This window comes from Engystomops pustulosus, chromosome 5 (genome assembly GCF_040894005.1).
Source record: "Engystomops pustulosus chromosome 5, aEngPut4.maternal, whole genome shotgun sequence".
Classification (NCBI taxonomy): Eukaryota; Metazoa; Chordata; class Amphibia; order Anura; family Leptodactylidae; genus Engystomops; species Engystomops pustulosus.
Window position 1 is genome coordinate 193,645,939 of NC_092415.1, and position 12,827 is coordinate 193,658,765.

The 12,827-nt window shown below is 43.3% G+C and overlaps 1 protein-coding gene across 1 annotated transcript in view; it reads right to left on the minus strand.

Annotated features, from left to right (window-relative positions):
• Nucleotides 1–1,431: 1,431 nt before the first annotated feature.
• SLC39A12 (solute carrier family 39 member 12) overlaps nt 1,432–12,827 on the minus strand; it is a 33,598-nt gene continuing 22,202 nt past the window's right edge. The window contains exons 8-12 of the mRNA XM_072154796.1: nt 10,063–10,170; nt 6,763–6,841; nt 5,724–5,882; nt 4,389–4,576; nt 1,432–1,728 (exon numbers count right to left, since the gene is read on the minus strand). Of these exons, the coding sequence (XP_072010897.1) occupies nt 1,600–1,728; nt 4,389–4,576; nt 5,724–5,882; nt 6,763–6,841; nt 10,063–10,170 (663 nt within the window). The 3' untranslated portion in view covers nt 1,432–1,599. The remainder of the gene's footprint in view (nt 1,729–4,388; nt 4,577–5,723; nt 5,883–6,762; nt 6,842–10,062; nt 10,171–12,827) is intronic.

A 12,827-nucleotide genomic window follows, 5' to 3' on the forward strand; every position in this document is an offset into this window, starting at 1 on the left:
GTGTATGGGGGACATGTATGTGCCGTGTATACATCGACCGTATATACATCGACCGTATATACATCCCCTACGTTCGTTTGACTGTAGCTTTACACTGGGTGATACTTTTCCAATGGTGCTGGTAAAGATGCCGATGGCAACTAAATTCTGTCGGCAGGTTAGCACCGCCATTTTCCTGCGGAGCGTCACTCTCCATGATGTCATCAGGGAGTGACGATCCTAGAGTAAACAGCGGTGCATGCAAGAGTTAACAATCGTGATCAGTGAACTCGAACTTCTTGGGAGACCCGAATATTGTGGTTTCAGGTCTGCTCATCACTACATTTATGTGCACACCTACATAATATAACGCTTACTTAGTGATAGTGAAAGGTATAATGTCCCCCCTATAAGGCTACATTCACTATGGTACAGCGGGCATACATCGGCGCCAGGGAGAGGAAGAGGGGATGAGCGCCGATGAGCCCCCCCTCTCCATAGCGATATATGGCTGCGGGGCCATAATACGGGAAAACATAGGACATGTGCTCATTGCCCATTGCCCAGTATAGGGGACGTATATAAGCCGTATATATGTCAGCAGTATATACGTCCACCATACGTTCATGTAAATATAGCCTATGATAGTGTTTAATGCCTACTTAGTGTCCTACACACAGTATAACACAGTTACACTTCTCACATACTTTCTGATACCCTCTCAAAGTGTTTGCCCACTATCAGCAAATAATTGATATTGTTTGGTAATGAAAAGTTCAAAGATCTTCCAATAAACTTTCAGCATAAATTCCTCATAGTTTTCAAGATCTCTGCTTGCTGTCATACTATATAATGCTTCTGTTTACCAACAGCGGATCGAAATCTGTCCATGGTCAAATGATGTCACACAAGTGCACGGCTCATTATATCCCTGGTCATGTGGTGTCACACAAGTGCATGGCTCATTATATCCCTGGTCATGTGGTGTCACACAAGTGCACGGCTCATTATATCCCTGGTCATGTGATGTCACACAAGTGCACGGCTCAATATATCCCTGGTCATGTGATATCACACAGGTGCACGGCTTGTTATATCCCTGGTCATGTGATGTCACACAATTGCACGGCTCATTATATCCCTGGTCATGTGATATCACACAAGTGCACGGCTCATTATATCCCTGGTCATGAGATGTCACACAGGTGCACGGCTCATTATATCCCTGGTCATGTGATGTCACACAGGTGCACGGCTCATTATATCCCTGGTCATGTGATGTCACACAGGTGCACGGCTTGTTATATCCCTGGTCATGTGATGTCACACAGGTGCACGACAACAGTGATACATCTGTGCCCAATGTTTCCTGCACTGATATTTCTTTTAAGTTAGTATTGTAGCTGCCATGTAGAATCATGATATATATATTGTACAGAAGCATCTCACCTATTAAACCATGAAATAATTTATTCCTTTAATCCATCTTCTATGCAAACAAACCAATGAGGACAACACAAGACGACCAGAGATACAGCAGACTGGACATCATAGAACCTGCAGGTCTCACTACCAAGGCCGGATGACGGGTAACAGACTAGTAACGCAGCGCCATCAATGTTATAGCTTAATCTTATGCTCATATATTGCTAGTAGTAACAGGCACAGCCATCCCAGGAGCAGTCCCAGATTCTGCAGGAAGAACATCAGCCAAGGTCTCTGCGTCTGAATGTGAGTCATTTCAGGTAACTGAAACATGAGAAAGATAGAAAGAATATTGTTATATACTGCAGGATTATTTACCCATGGATAATAGATAGATGATAGATAGGAGAATTCTGGATAGCACCTTCATCACATTGGACTTTTTGCCAGATAGAAAGATACAATGGGGGACATTAATCATAGTGGGTCTCAGGTTCGCCTGGTTTGTTCTTTTTTTTTTGTCTTGTGATCTATGATGGATCTAGTTTTGCCTTAGTAAATGCGTTTTGGAATTGTCGCATGTCCCATTCATTTGCGCCTAAATTTGCACCAAATTTGTCTCAAATTATTAGATTCCAATAATGGCTTTTTTAGTATAATATACAGTAAATGGAGACTGATAATATTCTCAGATCTGTACAATAAGACAATAATCACTCACAGAAAGGATCCCATAGACAATGATGAAGTCGTTACTGGGGAAATTTTACATTTTAAAACTGCTCCGAAGTATTTTCCATGTTGCATAGAGGTTATTTTTCATTTGGGAACCTAAAATGTATGTTTTTAGTAATGAAAAGGGAAGTTTTTTTGGAAGTGCACCTGCTCAGAGGAGGTGCATTTTTCCTCCTTTTTTGTGTCTTTTTAGGCGCAATTTTGTGATAGATCCCGTGCAAACATCTGTACTTCAGCCTCTCACTATGTCAGATAAGGCGCAGGGACTCAGAACCACTAAGTGCCGGACTTTGCCGTGCGCCAGAAAATGTTACAAAATAGCGCCAAATTAACGAACTGCGCCAGATTATTATTATGACAGACAGACATATAGATAGATAGATACGAAATAGATAGCGGGTAGATAGATAATAAAGATGATAGATAGATGGGGGTCATTTATCTTATTTCCCCCTTCTCTGCGCTTTTTTTGCGCCAATTGTGAGTCTATTTTTTGCTCCTCATTGGTCTTCATCATTTTGGCTCTTTGTCAAATGCAGGGTTTTTGCACTTTATTTAGGCAGAAATGTTAAAAAAGGTGCAATTTGTTGCGTAAATCGTACCATTTCTAAGCATGGTCAGGACTGGCATGTTACTGCGCAATTATTTGCGCCCATATAGGCGCAATAATATAATAAATTGGGCGCAAACATCTGCATAGAGGCGCAATATAATGACAAATAGACAATGGGGCACATTTACTAAGGGTCCGCAGCCGCGAATCCGTCGGGTTTTTCAAGAATATTTCCGCTTTGCACTGTATTTCACGGGATTGTGGCGCACGTGATCGATTTTTGGCGCAATCGCGCCGACTTTCGCGCGACAGAAATCGGGGGCGTGGCCACCAGATAACCCGAAGGATTCGGAAAAACCGCAGAATTTAAAAAGCCATTTGTGTCGCAAGATCAAGCACTCACATACACCAGAAAAAAGCAGGTGAACTCCAGCGGACCTCGGCACAGCAGCGACACCTGGTGAATATCGGCGCACGGACCTTAGTGAATCCCGGCAGAACCCAAATCAGCGTTGGAGAACCCGCCGCTGGATCGCGACTGGACCGGGTAAGTAAATGTGCCCCATAACCTTCCAAAAAAAGTGTAAAATAGGCGCAAAACAGCCATTACGCAGCAAAAAGGCGCAAAAACACCAAAGGCAAGGGGAAAAAAAAGATAAATGACCCCCTTGGATAGGTACATAACTGCATAGATATGGGATAGATAGATGTAGATCACAGGATGTAATAAGCAGCAGATAGTGACGGCTTCTATACTGTATGTGGACATGTTTGTAGAAAGAAGTTTTCCTGTTGACAATCTCAGATTTCTGGATTTTGTATGAATCTATGACACAGGATGAGGATCGTGAGATGAAGCTACAGAGGACGTCCCAGCATATGACACGGGACGGTGACTTCATCTGATGATATTTCTGACATTCGGATGAATCCTCCGGCTGGGGCGATGGTGAATGTCATGATTTATGTGTCACTTATTATTGAGATGATTCTACGTCATTCCAGAAGCATCACTGTTATGTCATATTAGTAAATGACGACCAACTCCAGTCAAAGACAGACACAAGATCAAGAACCCTTCGTACTAGAGCCCTCCAGTGTCAGCGTGGGATTATTCAGATCCTCCAGATAGTGAGAGTGATAAGAAAGGTCTTTTACAGGAATACGCTCAATATGTGCCTGTGTGTATATGAGGTTGTTTCTTACAATCTATAAAGCAATTGATTAGGGTGCTGGGAGATCAGTGGGACCCCAAAAAGTATTGGGATGTAACTTACAAGTTTTGGGAATCATGCTGCCAATCCAAAGGATGCCAGTAGAGGTTAAATCTATGAGTAATAGGTTTTGTCATTCCGAATAGAGCTGTGCATTGGGGCCAAGGGAGCACCTGCCAAAAGGCAAGTTGAGCCACTCACCTCAGACGCTGTCAGCTACTGCATAATGGGAGCTGGTTTGCAGGAAGCTAGAATGTGTAGATTTAAGATAACACTGCATATTTAATGTAACAGGAGAAGAGGTGGGTACTGAGGAGGGGGTGGCACAATTGGACTGGGCGTAGGTGTGCCTGTGGGGGGGACATCTTTCCATAGCTCAGGCAGCAGCAGGATTAGGTTCATCCCTGATTGGTGGCCACGGATGACAAATTTCCCCCCTGTTACAAGTATGTATTATATATAACTTTCCTGAAATCACTCACCATCTCCACTAGTGACAGATACAGGAACATCCCTGCAGTGATGGCAAATATCCAGATCTGTACATTCGGGTTGCTGGATACTGACAGACCAATGTAGAGACCTGCAAAGGCTGTAAGGGCGCTGATGAAGTTCATAAGAAAGGCAATTTTTGCTGTTAGTCCAGTATTCAGTAACACTGCAAAATCCCCTGCGAGTGAAAGACAGAGGGGTTATTTATCATTAGGCCGACTCCTTGCGACACTTCTAAGTCTGTTTTTGGAGCTCCACTGCCCATGAGATTCATTAAAGTGGTTTTGACCCTTTGATAAACCCTTTAATAATGCTACTGTAATATATAGTAAGCTTGGTTATTGTACTGTATTTATGGAATAAGATTGTATCTGGCAGTGCTTGGTTCTGGTATTTTATCTATGTAGTAAGATTAAACTTGGTACTGTATCTATGTGGTAAGCTTGGTTCTGGTACTATATCTATTTAGTAAGATTCATTCTGGTACTGTACCTATGTAGTAAGCATGCATCTGGTACTGTAATATGTAGTAAGATTATTTCTGGTACTGTTTCTATATAGTATGCTTGGATTTGGTACCATATCTATTTTGTAAGCATGTATCTGGAACTGTATCTATGTAGTTAGCTTTGTCCTGGTACTGTATGTATGTAGTACGCTTGGTTCTGTTACAGTATCTATGGCTTGTGTCTAGTACTGTACCTATGTAGCAAGATTGGTTCTGGTACTGTATCTATGTAGTAAGCTTGGTTATGGGATTGTGTCTATTAAGGAGGCCGGTTTCTGGTACTGTTTCTATTTAGTTAGCTTGGTTCTGATATGTAGTAAGCTTGTTTCTGGTACAGTAACTATGTAGTCTACTTGTTTCTGAGATTGGATATACGTGGTAAACTTGTTTCTAGTACTGTACCTATATAGGAAGCCTGGTTTGGGTACTTTGGATGTAGTAAGCTCAGTTCTTTGATTTTGGTACAGTATGTATGTATGTAGTAAACTTGGTACTGTATCTATGTTTTTTGTTTGTTTTCAGTACCCTATCTATGCTGTAATGTTGGTACAGTTATATTATCTATGTAATAAGATTGGGTCTTTATACAAGTTGAACTACTTTCTAACTTCTAGTTAAAATTTGCCCATCTGGGTTTAAAATGTGACTCATTTCTGTAGAAACCTACAGATAATCAATGTTACAAATAGGTCAGGAAATGATTGGGTGGTCTCTTTTCATTGTCGTTGGGTCCTGCACCAAGTTTCTTTCAATACCTGATATTCATTAAGTAATATAGATTTCAGCGGTTTTGCTGGACATATCACATGTCACGTACCCATTTCATGGGGGATCTCATGGCAGAGAATGGCGATAGTGGTCGCCACGCCTGTTTCCGTGGAAGATGAAAATGCAGACCCTATTACCATGCCATCAGCAAAGTTATGCAGACTATCCCCGACCAAGATCATTATTGCTAGAAGAGTTATTCCATTATCTAAGAAAAGACAGAAAGGTGAAAGAGAGATCATATAGCTACATGATATACATTATTTGATTGTTTTGTATCATTCTATATTTCCCATTAGAGTGAATTTACACTGAGTTGCAGTACTTCAGCTTGGCCACTACACTGTCGATGGAGCTGTATGCTTCCAGCTTCTTCTACCGTATAGCGGTGCTGTGTGTCACTCCCCCACAAATGGGCTATAGATGATCAATATTGAAATTGAAGATGGTAATAAATTTAATTTTTTAATTTAAGGGGTTGGTCTAAGGGTTGGCCTATTTCATACATAAATTACCTAGGTGCCTTTACTGCCTTAATAATAATCCCTGAATATTTATCAAGTGATTCAGTAGTCCTGCTACTTACTTTTGTGCTCTCTGCAGACTCTCAGTGGATCTTTGTTTACATGCCTGAGCTCTGATGAATAGGAGGAGCTGCAGCAGGAGATTATGACTCATCCTGCTCCCTCCCCTCACTTCTCCCTGTGTCTGTCAGTGAGATGGACTATGAGAGAAAGGGACAGGGAACACCCCTTTATGTGCTGAATTTTATGTTGCGTTGCGTATAGTGCAGCCTTATACTTTATAAATACAGCAGATTGCGCTGAAAATGTGCAAAGTCAGACAAAAAACATGCGCATGTGTCTCAATGATGCTCATTCACTTTGGAATTTAAAAATTTTAATCCATATTTTCATGACCTAAATTTTGTGCCTGGCAAAAATGGAGGTGTATTGAAACTATCTAAAATATAGACTGTCTCTGTTGCCTACAGCAACCTATCATGGTTCAGATATCATTTGTAATTGTGCTCTTGATGAATGAAAGGCCACCTGTGATTGGGCCATTTCTTTCCCCAACGAACTTACGTTTTTTCCGTACTCTGAGGTTGACCGGAGCAATATCCGCTATGGCGCCCTCTGTGGGTTCACAATCTTCAGGGCTCCTCTAAAAAAATAATTATCAGGTGTAAAATATAAAAATTTAAAGATCACAAAAATACAAAGAAGTAAAATTCACACCTGGCAAAGAGCGAATGTCTGTTATCGATACATGGGCTCAGTGCTGCTGGATATAAGAACTTGCAGGTTCAGCATTACACAAACTATAGATTTCTTTACACTTGTACTGAAATGCCATTTACAGAGTCACACTGAAGGGCAGAGAAGAGTCACACTGAAGGGTAGAGAAGAGTCACACTGAAGGGTAGAGAAGAGTCACTCTAATGGGCAGAGAAGAGTCACACTGATGGGCAGAGAAGAGTCACACTGAAGGGTAGAGAAGAGTCACACAGAAGGGCAGAGAAGAGTCACACTGATGGGCAGAGAGGAGTCTCATTGAAGGGCAGAGAAGAGTCACACTGATGGGCAGAGAAGAGTCACACTGATGGGCAGAGAAGAGTCACACTGATGGGCAGAGAAGAGTCACACTGAAGGGCAGAGAAGAGTCTCTCTGATGGGCAGAAAAGAGTCACACTGATGGGCAGAGAAGAGACACTGATGGGCAGAGAAGAGTCACTCTGATGGGCAGAGAAGAGTCACACTGATGGGCAGAGAAGAGTCACACTGATGGGCAGAGAAGAGTCACTCTGATGGGCAGAGAAGAGTCACACTGATGGGCACAGAAGAGTCACACTGGGATGCCCTCTGTTGCATTGAATTTTTATAGTCCAGCTACATCATTACAACAGCTACTGAAGGTATTTTACAATGATATATTTAGCACATGAGACAACGCTTGCCTGACTCTCACCCCTGTGACTCCTTAGGTCATTTGAAAGGAATATTCCGAGTTCTTTTTGATGCTGAATCTCCCACAATATAGATATAACTATGATTCTATAGTCCATATGGAGGCGGAGCTATGGCTCAAGTGCAGGAGGTGGCACTCAGGACCTCTCTATAGGCAACCAGACTATTATCTCAGGGATGAACCTAAACTATCTGCTGCCCAAGGCGAGCTCTGGCTCCCCCTCTGCCACATCTGTTAGTTATATATCAGGTTGTTTTTTTTTAGTAAATGGGTTCTCCATGCAGTGTCTCACTCCTATGCTAACTTTGGGTGTGAAGAGACAATATTTTTACAAGTCTGATCCTGCTTTGTAGAAAGTGTCTGCCTGAGGCAAGAGGCTCAACTCGCCTCATGGCTGGTAAGCCCCTGCATCACCTCAGCATAGGGTTCACCAGACAAGACTCAAGGCATCCTCCTGCAGTCTGAGGAAGTGCTATTTCAACCCCTTACCGACATGTGACGTAGTACTACGTCACGCCTCGGCTGCGGGTGCATGGAGAGGGCTCACTGGTTGAGCCCCCTCCATTAACAGTAAGTCTATGCTGCATATTGCCGCAAAGACTTACCGGTAACACCTGCGATCTGTGCTAGCATCGCCTCCGCCGGCTTAAAAAAAATGGCCATCGGCGCCGCCATCTTGGTGAGGATCGCTCCCCCCCCCCGATGACGTCACAGGGAGCAGCGATCCTCACCAAGATGGCAAGGTTGTCTCGTTTTAACCTATTCATTACAATGTGCGATTTGCACGTTGTAATGAATGATGAGGAAAATCCCCATATACTTCCATACTGTAGTATGCAAATATATGGTAGGATCAATCAGACAACCTAGGGGGTCCGAAAAATAGTAAAAAAATAAATAAATAAAAGTAAAAAAAAAATTATATTAAAAAAACCTAAAAATTCAAACCACCCCTCCTTTCCCTAGAAGTCATATAAATATAAATAAACATTACAGATCATAAACACATAAGGTATCGCCGCGTCCCTAAATACCATTTCTATCAAAATATAAAAACCTTTTTTCACTGCGTTTAACCCCGTAATGGAAAATAGCGCCCACATTTTTTTGCCATTTTGAAAAATATAAAAAATTCTATAAAAATTGATCAAAAGGCCGTACAGTCCTAAAAATAGAAGCATTGTAAACGTCATCAAAAGTCTCAAAAAATGTTACCACCCACAGCTCTGTACATTGAAGTATGAAAAAGTTATTAGCGCAAGAAGATGGCAAAATTAATTAATAATTTTTTTTTGTACAGGTTTTAATTTTTGGAAATATATGAAAACATTATAAAACCTATACAAATTTGTTATCCCGGTGATCGCACCGACCCAAAGAATAAAGTAGACCTGTCATTTGGGGCGCACAATGAAAGCCGTAAAATCCAAGCCCACAAGAATACGCCGCAAATGCGTTTATTCACCAATTTCCCTGCATTTGGAATTTTTTCCCCGCTGCCCAGTACATGACATGGAATATTAAATACGGTCACTATGAAGTGCAATTTGTTACGCAGAAAACAAGCCATGACACAGCTCTGTACATGGAAAAATAAAAAAGTTATAGGTTTTTGAATGTGGGGAGTGAAAAAGGAAAACGCAAAAACGGAAAAGGGCCTCGCGTTATGGGGTTGAAGCGTCACATCCTTGGCTGCCAGGGACTGAAGAGGAATGAAGAGGAAGAAGCTGTAGACAGAGCTGGATTATCATTGGAGCTACAGCTCCAGGTCATGTGATTCTTCCTCTTCAGGGGACCCTAGAGGCAAAAGCAACAATGATAATTTGAATTCCTCCTTCTTCTTTCTACTGTATTGCTTTCCTCCGGGAGCCGATGCGATTAAAAGCTGTGACAGAGCAGGAGCAATAGGTAAATGTATAAAGTGCCATGTTGGCGCTATGCTAGAAAGAAGTAGGCTTTCATTGCAGTTTGGACACTCAGGGGGTCATTTACTAAGGGCCCGATTCGTGTTTTCCCGACGTGTTACCCGAATATTTCCGATTTGCGCCGATTTTCCCTGAATTGCCCCGGGATTTTGGCGCACGCGATCGGATTGTGGCGCATCGACGCTGGCATGCACACAACGGAAATCGGGGGGCGTGGCTGAACGAAAAGCCGACGGATTCGGAAAAACCGCCGCATTTTTTAAAAAAAATGTGTTACGGAGCTTGCACTTACCTTCACTCAGCCCGGCTCGGTGAACTCCAGTGCGTTCCAGGGAACTTCAGCGCAGCACCTGGTGGACGTTGGAGGAACTGCCTTAATAAATCCCGGACGGACCCGAATCCAGCGCAGAGAACGCGCCGCTGGATCGCAAATGGACCGGGTAAGTAAATCTGCCCCATTATAGGATTGTGTGGCTCCGCCATATCACTTACCAGCTGGATTGTAGATGTTGATTTGGCTTTCCTTGACTGGTCGTTCAGGTGGGATTCCAAGGGGAGGTCATGGGAATGTGTCAGATGGCCATTAACCAGAGAGAGACCCTGCACAAAACATGAAGATATGATTATGGAGGAGTAGTATTCCTGTGCAGTGTACATACATACAGGATAAGAGTAATAGTCCTATGCTGTGCCCATATATATATATAGCATATATATATAGTACTGTGCTGTGTCCATATACACAGGATAGGAGTAGTAGTACTGTGCCGTGCCCATATATACAGGATAGTAGTAGTAGTGCTGTGCTGTGTCCATATATACAGGATAGGAGTAGTAGTGCTGTGCTGTGTCCATATACAAAGGATAGGAGTAGTAGTACTGTGCTGTGCCCATATATACAGGATAGTAGTAGTAGTGCTGTGCTGTGTCCATATATACAGGATAGGAGTAGTAGTGCTGTGCTGTGTCCATATACACAGGATAGGAGTAGTAGTACTGTGCTGTGTCCACATATACAGGTTAGGAGTAGTAGTACTGTGTCCTGCCCATATATACAGAATAGGAGTAGTAGTGCTAGGCTGTGCACATATATACAGGATAGGAGTAGTAGTACTGTGCTGTGCCCATATATACAGGATAGGAGTAGTACTGTGCTGTACCCATATATACAGGATAGGAGTACTAGTACTGTGCTGTGCCCATATATACAGGATAGGAGTAGTACTACTGTGCTGCGCCCATATATACAGGATAGGAGTAGTAGTACTGTGCTGTGCCCATATATACAGGATAGGAGTAGTAGTAATATGCTGTGTCCATATATACAGGATAGGAGTAGTAGTGCTGTGCTGTGTCCATATATACAGGATAGCAGTAGTAGTACTGTGCTGTGTCCACATATACAGGTTAGGAGTAGTAGTACTGTGCTGTGCCCATATATACAGGATAGGAGTAATAGTGCTGTGTCCATATATACAGGATAGGAGTAGTAGCACTGTGCTGTGCCCATATATACAGGATAGTAGTAGTAGTACTGTGCTGTGTCCATATATACAGGATAGCAGTAGTAGTACTGTGCTGTGCCCGTATATACAGGATAGGAGTAGTAGTACTGTGCTGTGTCCACATATACAGGTTAGGAGTAGTAGTACTGTGATGTGCCCATATATACAGGATAATATGATTAGTACAGTGCTGTTTCCATATATATAGCATAGGAGTAGTAGCAGTGCTCATATAGTATAAAATGTGTAAAATTAACCGGGCCGGAGCCTGTATGAAGGATGCATTGTCTATAACAAGCCCCAAAGCAACTAACGAAGGGGCTGAGGACTGTAGGGGGTGGTTTCAAGCCTTCTGGTAGGCTGGTGGGGTTTGCCCCTTTACTCCTCCCGTGTGAGGTCACAGGAGGTGGTGTTTGGCGGCGGGTAAGGACCCGCCCGGTGGTTTTATAAAGTCCGAGAGCACGTGGGGGGGCCTCTTTCCTTCTGCACCCTGGACCGAAGAGGCGAGAAGTCACCCTCCCACCCTGCCCTCAGAATTATTTCTTTTCAGCTTTTCTTTCCTTGGTTCTGGCTGCTTCCTTCTGTTTTCCTACAGTTGTCACAGCGAAGGCGGAAGTTACACAGGCCCTAAGGCGCTGGAAGATGCCCACATGCCGGCTGCAGGGCCGCAGCCACCATTTCGGGCGAAGTTGGTTCTCAAGATTTTGAAGATGCCAAGCGGGCCTAGCAAGTTGGGAAATGTTTTAATTTATAACGTTATTTAATAATTTATCTTAGTTGTTAATAAACGCTGTGGCCTTCCCACATTACCCAAACATTTAGTCAAGTGCCAGACGGTTGGGTGGTTAGTCTAGGTACAGGGTCAAGTACCAGACGGATGGAAGGTTTATCAAAGTACAAGGTCAAGTACCAAACGGTTGGATGGTTTATCAAAGTACAAGGTCAAGTACCAAACGGTTGGATGGTTTATCAAAGTACAAGGTCAAGTACCAAACGGTTGGATGGTTTATCAAGGTACAGGGGCAAGTACCAAATTTAAGGTTTGGGTTTGTTAATCCCTGCAGTCCCAGCAGGGGATGCATGATGAGCCCAGTTATGAGCCTGTAGCATTCTCCACTTTTGTCGGGTCCTACAGCAATGGCAATGTACTGTGTATGTACCTTTAATTGTTATATGTTTAGTAAAGAAGGGGGCCGGTCTACCAATGTATGAGAGCAGCACAAGAAGAAGATGGGAGGAGTTAAGAGTTAGTAGTAGTGATGGGAAGTTCGGCTCTTCTTAGTGAGCTGGATCATTAAGCTGGCTCTTCTGTCTCCTGGACGGCTCCCTATTAAATATTAAATAGGGAGCCACAGGACAGTCAGTTATCCCGCACCACTCCACTTTTAACCTGATATTGTTGGGTTAAAAGGGGCGTGGGCCAATGACACATCACTAATTAGTAGCAAGATGACCATAATGAGACGTGCAGGAGAGACTGGGGCTCTGAGGAGCCAGGCCGAAGCCGAGGGCCGAGTGAGTTAGCACAGATAGGAGGACCAAGAGGAGACAGGCAAGAGAGACTGGGGCTCTGAGGAGCCAGGCAGAAGCCGAGACCGAGTGAGTTAGCACAGATAGGAGGACCAAGAGGAGACAGGCAAGAGAGACTGGGGCTCTGAGGAGCCAGGCCGAAGCCGAGGCCGAGTGAGTTAGCACAGATAGGAGGACCAAGAGGAGACAGGCAAGAGAGACTGGGGCTCTGAGGAGCCAGGC